Raw genomic sequence first — 16,035 nt, forward strand, 5'->3', positions numbered from 1 at the left:
ACTTGGTCAACAGCCATACAGGTCACACTGAGGGTGGCCGTATAAACAACTTTAACACTGTTACAAATATGCGCTACACTGTGAACCCACACCAAACAAGAATGACAAACACATTTCGGGAGAACATCCGCACCGTAACACAACATAAACACAACAGAACAAATACCCAGAACCCCTTGCAGCACTAACTCTTCCGGGACGCTACAATATACACCCCCCGCTACCCGCTACCCCTACCCCCTACCCCCACCTCAACCCTGCCCACCCCAACCCCGCCCACCTCAACCTCCTCATGCTCTCTCAGGGAGAGCATGTCCCAAATTCCAAGCTGCTGTTTTGAGGCATGTTAAATAAAATAATGCACTTTGTGACTTCAATAATAAATATGGCAGTGCCATGTTGGCATTTTTTTCCATAACTTGAGTTGATTTATTTTGGAAAACCTTGTTACATTGTTTAATGCATCCAGTTGGGCATCACAACAAAATTAGGCATAATAATGTGTTAATTCCACGACTGTATATCGGTATCGGTTGATATCGGAATCTGTAATTAAGAGTTGGACAATATCGGAATATCGGATATCGGCAAAAAAGCCATTATCGGACATCTCTAGTCAGCACAACTGAAATAGTCTTGTTTGCCAATAGACAGCAGGTCAGGCAATAGCACTCAAAGGAAGGCGTGAAGCTGCTACAGGAAAACACCAACAAAACAGGAAAAGCCACCAAAATAACAGTGCAGAACAGGAACTAAAGCACTACACACAGGAAAACAACAACAAACTCCAAATAAGGCACGACAACCTGGTGGCGTTTCATTTTTAACGTTTTCTGCAGGTGGTGTGTATTTTCTTTTTCTTTTTTTTAAATGTGTCTTGGCTCAAAAAAGGTTGAAAAACACTGGGTTAAGGTACACTGTACATTATTTCTTGCTTCGGTTTTTGTAATGATTTGGTTTTTGTCTGACCTTTTGTAACAAAAACAGAGGTACCACTGTAGAGTATGTGGAAAAATAAATGGGTATTCTCCTTTCTCACAGTGAGACTGTAAAACCATGTGATGATGTCAGACAAAATGTAATGGAGCATAATTATAGCACCACTAAAATATTGTATCAGAAGAAGTATTTTATAAAATTATGAAATTCTAAAGGTTATGTAGTGAGTACTTAAGAGTGTCCTGTTAAGTGTTAAATACAGTTATGTGTCAACTCATAAGTAACACTTGTACAATCTAATGAGAGCCTAACACTTTACACATATAAAATATGCAGCTCCTACTGTATGTTGGATTTTATTGCATCTTGCAAGTGCCACCTTTGGAACAACACCAAGTTTGCACAAAATAATGATTTTCTATCCAGGAAAAGGAGCTGTTCACTGATGTTTTTTACTCTATTCTCAGGGGTCACCACAGTCCTCACCATGACAACCCTGAGCATCAGTGCTCGCAACTCCCTCCCTAAGGTTGCCTATGCCACAGCCATGGACTGGTTCATGGCCGTGTGCTATGCATTTGTCTTCTCTGCCTTGATTGAGTTTGCCACAGTCAACTACTTCACCAAGCGCAGCTGGGCGTGGGATGGGAAAAAAGAGGGCATGGAAATCAGGGTGAGTGACTCCTGTTTGAAAATTGCACGAACATATCATAGCAATAAATGTGTCCCAATAAGTGACAAAGTTTAGGAATCTCTCCTCTTTGGTTTAATATCCGTCCTGCGGTATTAATTCCGCCTGAAGCGATTCCATGTTTTACCTTTTATATTCTTGTTCCAAAACGCTCCAAGAGCCGCTGAGCATGTCGTCAATTTCCAGTGGAGGGTGGACCAGGGCAGATTTGAATTTCTGAGCGTTCCCCTTAAAGCATCCCAGACTACTTTGTAAGAGGTGCTTTTATTTATTCATTAAGAGCCAAATGGAACAAGGACAGGGGGGTGAAAAACGGAGAGCAGAAACAGAGGTAAACTCCCAAAGACACTGGCCCCAATTTAGGATGGCAGCATATGTTCGAGCCCCATCTTAGTCAGTGTAAACCCATTCTGTCAAGATGAGACAGCATCTTGCGTACCGTCTGCTCATTTAGAAAGAAAAAAAAAAGGCGACCTGACAAAAAAGTGAGGGTGTCTGATTTAAAGTAATCTCCGGAGGCCAATATTATTTTTACTCTAAAGGTGTTTCACAGCCCAAAGATTTGTCAATATTGTGCACTCCTGTGTCTGTTTATAAGTAGAGAAAACAGTGGAAGTAATTGGATCAGTACAAGAAAGTTTAAATATGCATGAAAGCACAGTGCTTTCTGCAAGTTCATTGTTTTGTGTGTGTGTGGTTGATTCAATTTAAAGTATTGTGTTTTCTCTGAAAGAGGGGGCCAATATGCAAATGCTGAAGTCTAAGTCTGTTTTGGTAAAATACGTTCTTAGCTTGTTTAAATGACACACATCTCCGAACATGAAGAGCATTTTAAACATAGTAGGAGTACTACTGCATAAGGTAATGTTATCCTCATTGTTTTCAGTACATTTAATGTCCAACAGTCCTCAGTACGGTGGGGCATATTTCACATTAAAACTGATAAACCTTGGAATCGATACTGGTACTCAATGAAAGTTCCCAATTGTGGTACTTGTGTGTGTTCATGTGTTAATAAATGTTAATTGTTTAATAATAAAATTCTAATTTTTTAAAATCCATTATTCAATAGTGAGCTGAAAATGATAATTGTGTTGTTTAATTATTAGATCTTGTTTTACACTTCTTAGTCTCATTTGCAAGTAAGTATAGTAGAGTTTGTATGCGGTTGCAGTTCGAAGACATTAGATGGCAGTAGTGTATAGGTTACGGCAGAGGCGTGTATAAAGAGAGTATGGCCAATTCGGTTTCGGACCGTCTCCTAAATAATTGGTCGAAAGGCACTCACATGACTGCAGGGCGTCATGTTTGCTTCCAAATTTGAGCTGTCGAAAGTTGGAGCGATGCGTACACTGCATCTACTCATTTGACATCTCTTTAAATTGAAGAGGTTTTTTTGCCGTGGTAACATGCCTATCCATACATAACTGACATACTGTTTTTTTTTGCTAATATGTTTTATTGATTTTCATGATTACAAACACACAAGCAAATCAACGGTCAATTAATAATGGATTGTACAAGGCAAAAATCATGTACAAAAGCCCAGTTAGAGACAGCAGTTTCTGTATTGCACCCACTGCTACTCTGCTGCTAAGAATGCAGCACAGAAGATGGGTGATTTATCAGATGCATTTTTTAAGTTTATTATTATTTTTTAGAAGCTGCTATTTGTGTTTTATATGGTGATAAGTATGCACAGCAGATAAAGGGACAGGTATAAATCTGCAAAAGATACATTAGATTGAATTTAAAAACTGTACGTTTACGTTGAAACGAAAATGTTGATAATTTTTATGAACAACAAACCCCTTTTCCATATGAGTTGGGAAATTGTGTTAGATGTAAATATAAACGGAATACAATGATTTGCAAATCCTTTTCAACCCATATTCAATTGAATGCACTACAAAGACAAGATATTTGATGTTCAAACTCATCAACTTTATCTTTTTTTTGCAAATAATAATTAACTTAGAATTTCATGGTTGCAAAACGTGCCAAAGTAGTTGGGAAAGGGCATGTTCACCACTGTGTTACATGGCCTTTCCTTTTAACAACACTCAGTAAACGTATGGGAACTGAGGAGACACATTTTTTAAGCTTCTCAGGTGGAATTATTTCCCATTCTTGCTTGATGTACAGCTTAAGTTGTTCAACAGTCCGGGGGTCTTCGTTGTGGTATTTTAGGCTTCATAATGCGCCACACATTTTCAATGGGAGACAGGTCTGGACTACAGGCAGGCCAGTCTAGTACCCGCACTCTTTTACTATGAAGCCACGTTGATGTAACACGTGGCTTGGCATTGTCTTGCTGAAATAAGCAGGGGCACTAATACACCCCCATACCATCACAGATGCTGGCTTTTCAACTTTGCGCCTGTAACAATCCGGATGGTTCTTTTCCTCTGGCACGACGTCCTCTGACACGACGTCCACTGTTTCCAAAAACAATTTGAAATGTGGACTCGTCAGACCACAGAACACTTTTCCACTTTGTATCAGTCCATCTTCGATGAGCTCAGGCCCAGCGAAGCCGACAGCATTTCTGGGTGTTGTTGATAAACGGTTTTCGCCTTGCATAGGAGAGTTTTAACTTGCATTTACAGATGTAGCGACCAACTGTAGTTACTGACAGTGGGTTTCTGAAGTGTTCCTGAGCCCATGTGGTGATATCCTTTACACACCGATGTTGCTTGTTGATGCAGTACAGCCTGAGGGATCGAAGGTCACAGGCTTAGCTGCTTACGTGCAGTGATTTCTCCAGATTCTCTGAACCCTTTGATGATATTACGGACCGTAGATGGTGAAATCCCTAAATTCCTTGCAATAGCTGGTTGATAAAGGTTTTTCTTAAACTGTTCAACAATTTGCTCACGCATTTGTTGACAAAGTGGTGACCATCACCCCGTCCTTGTTTGTGAATGACTGAGCATTTCATGGAATCTACTTTTATACCCAATCATGGCACCCACATGTTCCCAATTTGCCTGTTCACCTGTGGGATGTTCCAAATAAGTGTTTGATGAGCATTACTCAACTTTATCAGTATTTATTGCCACCTTTCCCGAATTCTTTGTCATGTGTTGCTGGCATCAAATTCTAAAGTTAATGATTATTTGCACAAAAATAAATAGTTTATCAGTTTATACAATGATTTGCAAATCATTGTATTCCATTTATATTTACATCCAACACAATTTCCCAACTCATATGGAAACGGGGTTTGTAGAAGTACAAAAAGGCTTGGAAATTTCTATTTTTTTGTATCGAAAAAATATCGAACCGAACCTTGAATTTTGTGGACAGTTGCACCTCGGGGTATACATATATTTATGTATATATATATATATATATATATATATATATATATATATATATATATATATATATATATATATATATATATATATATATATATATATACATACATATATATGTGTGTGTATATATATATATATATATATATATATATATATATATATATATATATATATATATATATATACATATATATGTGTGTGTATATATATATATATATATATATATATATATATATATATATATATATATATATATATATATATATATATATATATATATATATATATATATATATATATATATATATATATACACACACTTATATACAGACATTCAAATGTCTACATATGACGGCCAAGCACACCTAAATCTTACAAACACTACAGCGTCAAATGCGGGTTCCATCTTTTTTTAAACTAATCAGTTGTAAGAGTCAATTTTGCGGTTTTTTTCTCTCCATTGTATACACCTTAACAACTATCTTTTTCCATTGTCCTACTGTAGGGGGTAGTAGCTTATACCAGGATGCAATTATCATGTTTTGGGGGGGGGGGTTTTGCAATCAGCACAAGGACCCTCAAAAGATACAATTTGTCTTTACTCATGTAGTCATCAGGGAGTGCTTCAAACATAAAGATCAGGGGGTCCTGGTCAATATGTTTGTGAAGTGAAGTGAAGTGAATTATATTTATTTAGCACTTTTCTCTAGTGACTCAAAGCGCTTTACATAGTGAAACTCAATATCTAAGTTACATTTTAAACCAGTGTGGGTGGCACTGGGAGCAGGTGGGTAAAGTGTCTTGCCCAAGGACACAACGGCAGTGACTAGGATGGCGGAAGCGGGGATCAAACCTGGAACCTTCAAGTTGCTGGCACGGCCACTCTACCAACCGAGCTATACCACCATAGCTCGGTTGGTAGATAGGTTGATTGGCAATACTAAATTGGCCCTAGTGTGTGAATGTGAGTGTGAATGTTGCCTGTCTATCTGTGTTGGCCCTGTGATGAGGTGGTGACTTGTCCAGGGTGTACCCTGCCTTCCGCCCGATTGCAGCTGAGATAGGCACCAGCACCCCCCGCGACCCCGAAAGGGATAAGCGGTAGAAAATGGATGGATGGATGGAACTTTACAAATACATTTGGCTAATCGACATCAGTAAAATGTGGCATAATTACTTAGTAAACTATCTTGCAAGAAGCATAAACAAGAGAAACCAACAGCGTAGGACTCGCCGATTGCCATTTGAAGTTCCTTTGGGTAGGATTCGGATTCGGCTGCGTATCTGGCAACCTCAGTCATGGAGAGTGGGAGGGGACTACAGAATTTTGACCGTGTATGCAGTACCATTTCTGGACACATTACTACATATGGCACCTTTACTGTAAAAATCTAAAAAAGTCCACTGTAGTCAAACCAAACTTCTCCTGAATTTGAGTAAATGACTTTAAGAATCTCCCTTCAAACAAATCATGTATACTGTAAACTCCCTCTTAACCCTTTCAAGGAAAAGTCTCCTTTTTTTTTTTGCTTCCAACAATACTGACAAAAAAAGCATGCTGTTTGATCAGCATCTTGATATGCCACACCTGTGAGGTGGTATATTTTATCTTGGCAAAGAAGAAATGCTCTCTAACACTGATTTCGACAGATTTGTGAACAAAATTTTTGAGAAATAGGTAGTGTGCGTATATAGTAAAAGTTCTAGATCTTTGAGTTTAACTCATGACAATAGGGAGCAAAAACAAAAGTGTTGTGTTTATATTTTTGTTCAGTGTATAAAATTGTGGCCCTTACTTGACTTTCCCTATTCCCTGAACTTAGTATCCATAAACACACTTTTAATGAGAATTTAAAAAAAAAATACTTGCAGTGCGTTGGTATCTTGTAGGGATGGGCGATACCACACTTTTAGGATTCGATACGATACCGATACTTTTTCTTGCATTTTCATCGATACCGATACCGATACCGATACCGATACCGATACCATTAATTTCTTATTGGCAATTTTTGTCAGTCAAAAATATTATTACTATTATTATTTAAGACAAATCACAAGACAAATACAGACCATTTATACCACATGTATTATGGTCAATATATAATAAAAGTAAAATTAAAATAAATAACATAAATATGAAATATAAATTAAATATTATATATAATAATAATTATATATTATATATAATAATAATTAGATATTAGGGCTTTCCAATTAACTGTCAAATCCGAATCGCAAGAAGCTGCAGTTATTTTTTAAAGTTTGTGATATAATTAGCAATTAATGAAATATGAAATAGGCTAATGTTTTCGAAATGTAAGAAATCATGTTACAGATTAAAACCAAAATCACATTCAATCATATATTTCAAGATTTTCTTGGAAAAAAATAAAACTGTAATGCAAAGATGAAGAATCTCCAAATTGTATCTCTTTCTTATCTTGTTTTAAATACTCAAGCAATTTTCAACTAACAGTAAATTCCCCTGTGTGGAAATTATTTGAATTTAGGATAATCATTTAAACAAAAATATTCAGTAAAAAAATAAAATAAACAATGCCTGACACTGGATATGCCTGGCTGCATCGCTGTCGGCTGGCGGTGTGTGTGTTGCACGTTGACGACGCTCATTCGCTGTCTCCTGTCACGTGACTGGGCCAGCTCTATACTCTGCAAGGTACAGGGGTGTACCAACTCATAGTAAGTTAAGTAAGTCATCAAAAACATCTGAAAGTGATGCTTGCACCCCCCACACGCCGTTTTTTGGTTTATATCGATACTTTTTTCAGAAAAGTGATGCCAAATGAGTAGCGTGTGAGTATCGATATATCGATACCACAGGATCGATACGCACATCCCTAGTATCTTGCCAGATTTTGTAGGACTACAGAATTAGCATTCTAGCTGTAGAAGCCCTTGCATTAAGAGAAGGGGCTACTCTTCCATGTTTAGATACCCGTTTCCTGCATTGATTACACAAAATGTGGACTGTTACAATCATGGTTTGATTCTATGATTATATTTCTGCCTGAAAAAATGCTTCTAATATTCTGTACCTTACATGTTGTACAAGTTATTCATATTTGTTTTACTGCATGACAATGTCTTAACCTTCTCAATTTATCAATAATGTGTGATATTCTGCTTGATAAACATTCTGCAATTGAGGACTATCAATCACAGCATGTTATCAAAACAATCTGCAAAAAAATGTCCCCCTCTACAGTATATTCCTCAACTGATGTACTAACATGTATATAGGTGGAAATATCACAGATTACAAAACATGTTTTACATTTAAAGCATGATCGTAATGAAATACATTTTTTGTATTCCTTGTGGTCTACATAGCATGTAATGGTGGTGCTTGGTCTGTTTTACAAACCATCTTCAAGCTGCTTTCTGACTCTTCAGGATTTTGTGGGTTGTCATAAATTACGTGTCAAAGCAGAGGGGACAGAGCCTTCTCTGTTGCGGGTCCCAAACTCTGGAACGATCTCCCTCTCCATGTGAGACAGGCCCCTTCTTTGGCTATGTTTAAGACCCTTCTTAAAACCCATTTTTATTCACTGGCTTTTAACCCAGCATGAGATTTTAAACTGTTTTTAGATTTTAACTTTTTTAACTGTTTTTAACTTTTAAACTGTTTTTTATCTAACACACTGTTATTAGGGTAATTTATATTTGCTTTTTCAATGTGTATTTTTATTTCTGTTTTAAATGTTATTTTTTTAGTCTGTCCTTTGCCTCTATTTCTTTGTGGTGTACAGCCCTTTGTTTTTCAACTGTGCTTGTTTTTAAAGGGCTTTATAAATAAAGTTGGTATGGTATGGTAAAGCCCTCCTCCAGGCCAAGTCCCCTTCGACTGTCTTCATTAAAATAAATGCCACATCTAATTCATCATTAGGTATGCGTCCACTTCAACAAATAGGTGCCACACCTCAAATAAACTAAAAAGTTACAGTGATAGTGTGGCTGCTGTTAACTTCACGACTCCCACCACACAAAACACATGGCATCTCTAAAGCTGAAGTTCATGGTAGAATTTAATAGGAAAGTGTGCTGTATGCAACATGCACAGGACAAACATTAGGATACAGTAGCCAAAAAAAAATAATCAGGGATTGTGAAAGACAAATGAACATATTTAATAAGCAACAGGGTTTTTTATTTTGTTATTTGGTACAATTACTTTAAATGCTGTTCAAAAAAGACCTGGCCCTCCGATAAACACTTCCGATACCACATCGACTCTGACTTGAGTTGAAATGAGGCCACTCAGTTACAAAACACAGTACATTATATCAGACCACATTTTCATCGTCTTCATCTTTTGAACCGAACATTGTGCAAGGCCAGCACCAATGTAGCAGAGTTTTTCATCAGTCTTTTACAATGTCATGCCATCAATGTATAATCGGAACAAACTGCTCATCTCCTGATTGAAGCCCTGTAAATAAAGCACTGACCCAACCTTTGCTCAAAGGCCTCTTACAGGAACTCAGACCATAACCCGTTCAATCAATTATGGACAAACATTGGAGTGTCCAGTTGACTTAGCCAATGAAACAATGAAGCTTCCTTATCAAATGTATTTTTGTTTCTTAACATGCTGCACCGACTATCATACAGTGTTACTAACGCCGTTACTTTTACTAGTAACAAGTAATCTCTTCAAACTTAAAGTGTTTACAAAGTACAAAGAAGAAGAACCATGATAAACATTCTGAATTTATTTTATCCAACCATCCATTCATTTTCAAAATAATCTTACTCATCTCACCATATGAAATGTAACTTACTTCACCGAGTATTATTTATGTATTTATTTATTTTTATTGTGATTACTTATGGAGTATATTGTGAATAAATTGAGAATAGGAAGTGAACATAAGTTTTAGCAACTGTTATGTAAAAGAAAAGGGGTAGGATTACATAATTAATTATAAATTATAAGCTCTGCTTCTTCCTACTCCTTTTCGAACATGTTGAAAAGAGAAACTGGAAATTGTGATGTATCATGTTGTATGCATGCATCTTCCAAATAAACTCAAACTCAATCTAATTAATTACTTTTAGGGCTGTTAGAACGGCGATAGCTTGACGTGATGTGGCATGCTACTTTTTTGATGGGGCTTTAAGTCGACAACAAGACAGCGTTATAAGTGCAACAAGTTCCAGGCAGGAAATATATTTTTACTAGTGAAAGCAACGAGCAGCACTGCGCTAAAATGGACTTGATATCAAATAGGAAAAGGTACCATCACAACAGACGGACAACAACATTTGCTCGCGTACACGATGGGATCAATGATTGAAGTGACAAACTTGGCATCCAAAATATACTCCGTTTATTGACAAGATGATATGACAGCCATCGCAGCACATTCAATCTGTTTATTAAGCAGAGGAAACACAATCCGGCGAAAAGATTCAAAAGAGCCGGCGTCGAAGTGCGCTGCTAACTGCTCAAGCTGAAAAACACAGCTCCGTTGAAACCCTCGATGACATCACACGTCACTGGGCAACAGGTCCCACCTTTTAAAGCACAGACTCCGCACACTGTGCTTTGATTGATTGATTAAAACTTTTATTAGTAGATTGTACAGTACAGTACATATTCCGTACAATTGACCACTAAATGGTAACACCCGGATAAGTTTTTCACGTTAATCAATTCATTGCTATTTCAATAAATGTCTCTTAAATGCATATGCCAAATATTTAAAGTTGGGGGTTTTTTTGGAGTAGAGTATAAATTACTTTTCCTAGTAATTAAATACATTCATCAAATAGTAATTCTGTTAGTAATTCAATTACTTTTTTGTTCAAGTAACTATAATTAATAGGTTTTTAAAAAATAATTTTCAGAACACTGCTAACATATAGCATTTAATATCAATTTCAATACAAATACATGTATCTGCATCTTTGCACACATGTCCTAGCAGTTCTAAATCCAGGGTTTTTATTTGGTTTGTTGTTAAGCAATGCAATGATACAATGTATTCATTTTAATGAGATAAATCTAAATAGATATGTTAATAATGCTAAACTATCTAAGACTACAGCTCAGCTATACATGAGTTTCTATTCTAACCGGGTTGTAATGTTTGAATATAAGAATTTCAGTTTCAGCCCTTTACCTATTCCATCCAAAGCACTAAAGCCTAACAAATAAAGACATACCTTCAATATGAAATCTTGAAAGGGAACTGCACTTTTTGGGGGAATTTGTCAGAGTCTGTTGTTGACGAACCCCAAGATGCAGAGATGGCAGCAGGCATTGAGCAAGAGAACATGATTTAATTTAACACTATGGCAAAAAAAAAAAAAAAAGGGTACAAACAAAAGGCGCGCACAAGGCGGAGAACAAACTTGGCTATGAACTAAAATAGCACAAAGGCTAACTGTCGACAAGAAACAAAAACACTTACTGTGACACGAAGGAACTATGACTTGAGCGGAGTGGACAAAAGTAGACAGAGCTACAACGGCAAATAGTGACAGGTAGAAGCTACAGGTAGAAGTGACAATCCAGCCGTGACTGGAGGGCAGGGCAGGTATAAATAGCAGCTGGTTGATTGGCACCAGGTGTGTCCCGGTGCCAATCAGCCACAGCTGAGGGGACAGCACTCCGAGAGACAATCAGGAAATGAAGACAAAATAAAAGCACTGACAGGAAACTAAGACAAACACAACCAAACTGTCAGGGGCAACCCTGACAGCATTTTGCCTATTATTTACAATCCCTATGTAAGAGAAGCACACATGTTTTTTTTTAATGCACACTAACTCGCATATAAAGGTTAGCAAAAGTCAGCTAACAATGGAGTCAATGAGAGTTGTTCTATTCCGCCTGTAAAGCGCTCCTGAAAAAAAACATCCAAACACCTCATTTGTTTTATAAACATGCTGTATGTATATATGTAATGTAGTAACAGACACATTCATTGTAACATGTAATATTTACATATTTTGCTCATTTTAAGCAGACAGCGGCTTATTAATTTCACAGACGCATCACAATGTTCGCTTTCCCCAACAACACTACTAATTATGGCAGACTTTCTGAGAGACAACAAAGATTACTTTGGGACAAATGATGATCCAGAACCTTATATTTTTTTGCCTAAATATAATTAAGATGAGAAACACGTTTTTGAAGCTGCGTGCTAAACGAATCCACCTTTAGTGAAACAAGCATCAAATAGCAGTATAAGTGCTAAACAAGAAATACAAACTACCAACATAATAAAATGTGCACTAACTGTACAATGTCTGATCTTACTGGGATACAGACTGATAGGATGTTCTTATATTCCCTTGTTTAGACGAAGAAGTAGTCATGATCCACATAAAGGGTTAAAAAGAAAAGTTACTGCAGACAAATGTCCTTTTGTGTCTTTCTCGCCATCTCTGGGTATAAGTTGGATGTCACAGATGAACAACTATTTATGACTACAACCTCCTATTATCCAGTTGACGGGCATGAATTATAATCTAGAATTAACTCAGAGGTGATCATGATGCGGTAGCTCTATATGTCAATATGTCAACACTGGGTGCACAAGCTCCCTACCTCTCTATGATCAAAAGTTGTTTTAGTGCTGATTAATTTCACTAATACTTGGTTAAAATTCAGGGCATGTGATGTAAATGACTCCCATTATCTGCATTGCTAGCCACCTAGGATTAGCCAATAATTAAAAATTAGAATGCAAAAAAATAAATACATACGTGTTCTTGTCTTTCATAAGGATTGTGAATGACAGGCAACATTTTAAAAAAGTGCAGTTCCCCTTCAATTGTTCTGACTCAGACTCAGTTTGGTTTTGCAATGCCAAAGAGAGATTAGCAATAAGAAAAATTGAAATCAGAGAATGATTCCATTGATGGGGATCATTTGCACTATAAAGTGCAAAGGATTCCTTCTTTTTTTTTCTTTCTGATGCCTCATCTTAATGGCACCAGCATGCGCTTTGCTCTTAGCGACTATGCTGAGCGTGCAGTTGTCATGATAGATAAAATAATGAATAAATTAAGCGGGTCACATTGGCACGACAGTCATTGCCTGACACCAAAGAAAAAAGATCCAAATATGTTATTCTCTCTTTTTTACATACAGTATACATAAACAAAAGGAGGGGAGCCTATAAGGCAGTTTTTGAGCCTTATGAAACCCTTTGAAAATACTGTCCTCAGTCATCAGAAGCCGTTTCAGCCATTGGAACCAAAGAATGACTTCATTTCCCGCAGGCTCTTTCTTTTTTAGGTCTGATATGATGAGCCTTAGCCGAGTCAGCATGCACTCATTTACTATGGAGGTTATACTGCTCCAATGCCGTGTTATTCCCTCTGGGTTGACTAACAATCTGTTTAACCGGCGGGCTAATTATCTCACCTCTTGCCCGCTGAAGGCGTAATACGGCAGGAATGGAAGCAGGCGCCCACATAGCTTCTGAGATTTTTCGGCGTAGACAGGAGCTAGTGTTCACTGTGCAGTGGGCACTGCTCCTGGAGCAAGTTTCTAATTTTTGCCGTGTGATGTCAGACGGATGAAGCGTGACACTGGTTACTGCTTCAGCTAATTGGTGGATGCATCTTGTTAAGTAGTTTGGATGGACATGTTGGACAAGCGGTAGAAAATTGATGGATGGATGGATGTTGGGCAAGTCTTCATTATTTTTTTTGCTACGCAGGTAAAGTTTGTAGGCATTGAAATTGTCCATTTTGGGCGTCGTAAGATTTCACTGCTATTGTTTGCTATTGCATTTGTGGCCCAGAGCCGAGTGCAAATTTTCTGGCAGTGCCTTCAAATCTGAGGCTATAGTTCTTGGGTAGACTGCACCCGTTGGATTGAAAGTGAGGTTTCTCAAAATGAGGAATTAGATTATTTTGACTGGCAAAATGTTTTCCTGGATATATGCTACCTGGGTAATGTTAATGTTGCGTTATATAGACCTACTTTCTATGATAAAAGGTAGCTCATTTAGCGATGCTCTGACGTCATAGGGCCAGAGTCACGAATGCCATGCCCGTGATCAAATTTGAGTGTTTTTGTTTTGTTTTGAGTGTTGGTTTATTTTAAGCATTTTACTTTATAAGGAATGATATAGTGCAGGGGTGTCAAATGTGCGGGCCGTATCAGGCCCACAAAGAGGTTTATCGGGCTCGCAAGATGTATGCAAGAAGTATAAAAATGAGCTGCAATTTTTTTAATGAAAGAAACTGCTGTTCTAAATGTGTCCACTGGATGTCGCAATAGCAATTCAAGTACAACCCACGTCACACATTACAATATTTAAGATGATGTGTCAGCTGACCTTAAGCTGCTGCTACTCCAATCAGCGCAGGTGCAAGCAATCAGCTGCTCCTGTTGTGGCTGGCGGCAGATTTATGCTGTAGCAGCACACAATACCTTCTTTTATTGTCAATTATCCTTTCAACGGATAAAATAACGAAACGGTAGGATGCAAAGACTTAAGTCAACATGATAATCATCTTTATAATTAGAGTTCCGCGCACGGTGCACACTCTGCACTCCGTTGTAAAAACGTGTGTTTCTATATTTGTTGTTTGTTCTACTTTATTTTATGCTTAAATCTAGCATGTTCACGTTGGTTAAGTTTGTAGTTATGTTACCTTTAATTTGGCTATTATGGTGTCATTTTGACAATTGTTTTGTTCACATTATAATTGTAATATAAAGTAGAGCCGCTGCTCTTTCGCTTGGAAAGGAGCCAGCTTAAGTGGTTCGGGCATTTCGTGCGGATGCCTCACGAGCGTCTCCCTAGGGAGGTCCTCGTTGCACGTCCCACTGGGAGGAGACCCCGCGGCAGGCCAAGGACCAGATGGGGGGATGACATCTCCTCTCCGGCCTGGGAACGCTTCGGGATTCCCCAGGAGGAAGTTGCTAATGTTGCTCTGGAGAGAGAAGTCTGGGGGTCTCTGCTGGAGCTGTTGTCCCCGTGACCCGATTCCGGATAAGCGGTTGAAGATGGATGGATGGATGGAATGATGATAAATGAACGTGTTGTGGTGGTCGTGGATTTCACCAATGCGGTGGTTTGAGAAAACGCTCGGTTGCTTTTCCAAACACGTTTTTAATGAACTGCCAACATGGGAATGCTGAACAGGAAATGTTTAAAATTTAATTGATTTGTAAATATACTGGGACAAAGTCTAAGTTCATTGTGTTCTTCATGGTGTTTTTGAAACGGCACCATTTTTTTTCCTCAGAATTTTCAACTAACTTAAAGTGTTTTGCCAATAGGATTATTTGTTGTATGTTCATTTTCCGAATGTGATTGCACTATTTTTGGCCAAAGGAAGACAAAGAAAACAACTGTGAAGTTGTCTTTATTTTTCTAATTATTATGCCATGATTTTATCAGTCCGATCTTCTTCCATACGGCCCCTGAGCTAAAATTATTGTAACACCCCTGATATAAATTCTTAATTTTGCCTAAACGTTAAGACTCTAAAGACTGCACTTCTTCAGAAGGGACACTGTTCCCTCGAATTGCCTCTAACCAGGAGACAGTAGGCGTTAAAGCAACCAATCAGAAAGAAGGGGAGTTGCTTGGTCAAGAAAATTCCCGCTCCTAAGGGCCACAAGGGTGGAACACTGTTTAGAGAAACAGAAACACGTCATCGTGAGTGCTAACAGAGCCTGTGCTTGAGCAAACAGAAACCGCACGACGCAAATTAGTCCGCACTTGAGCGTAAAATCAGTCAGAGCTCATGCAAAATGACTCCACGCATGTGTAAAATGAGTCCACGTGCTTAAAGTGTGGTATTTACGTGCAATGTTTTGGCACTGTTTTTGACACCATATTGTGCAACTGGCGACCAGTGCGCGGCGTACCCCGCCCAAAGTTAACTGGGATAGGCTCCAGCACCCCAGTGACCTAATGAAGACAGGTGGCATAGAAAATGAATAAATATACTGTTTGTATTAATTTGCCAGTGATTTCATTGAAATGGGTGCCAACCAGTCAAAGATGTAGTCCATCTTTCGCCCAGAGTCAACTGGAAGAAACTCCAAATCACCCCTAATGGATAAAATGTGGTATA

General features: G+C 38.0%; 1 protein-coding gene across 4 annotated transcripts in view; it reads left to right on the plus strand.

Annotated features, from left to right (window-relative positions):
* Nucleotides 1–16,035, plus strand: part of gabra3 (gamma-aminobutyric acid type A receptor subunit alpha3) — a 311,418-nt gene that overhangs the window by 278,097 nt on the left and 17,286 nt on the right. For all 4 annotated transcript variants that reach the window (XM_062048129.1, XM_062048130.1, XM_062048131.1 and 1 more), the window contains one exon: nt 1,407–1,612. In XM_062048129.1, coding sequence (XP_061904113.1) covers nt 1,407–1,612 — 206 coding nt within the window. The remainder of the gene's footprint in view (nt 1–1,406; nt 1,613–16,035) is intronic.

This window comes from Entelurus aequoreus, linkage group LG05, assembly GCF_033978785.1.
Source record: "Entelurus aequoreus isolate RoL-2023_Sb linkage group LG05, RoL_Eaeq_v1.1, whole genome shotgun sequence".
In the NCBI taxonomy this organism is placed as follows: Eukaryota; Metazoa; Chordata; class Actinopteri; order Syngnathiformes; family Syngnathidae; genus Entelurus; species Entelurus aequoreus.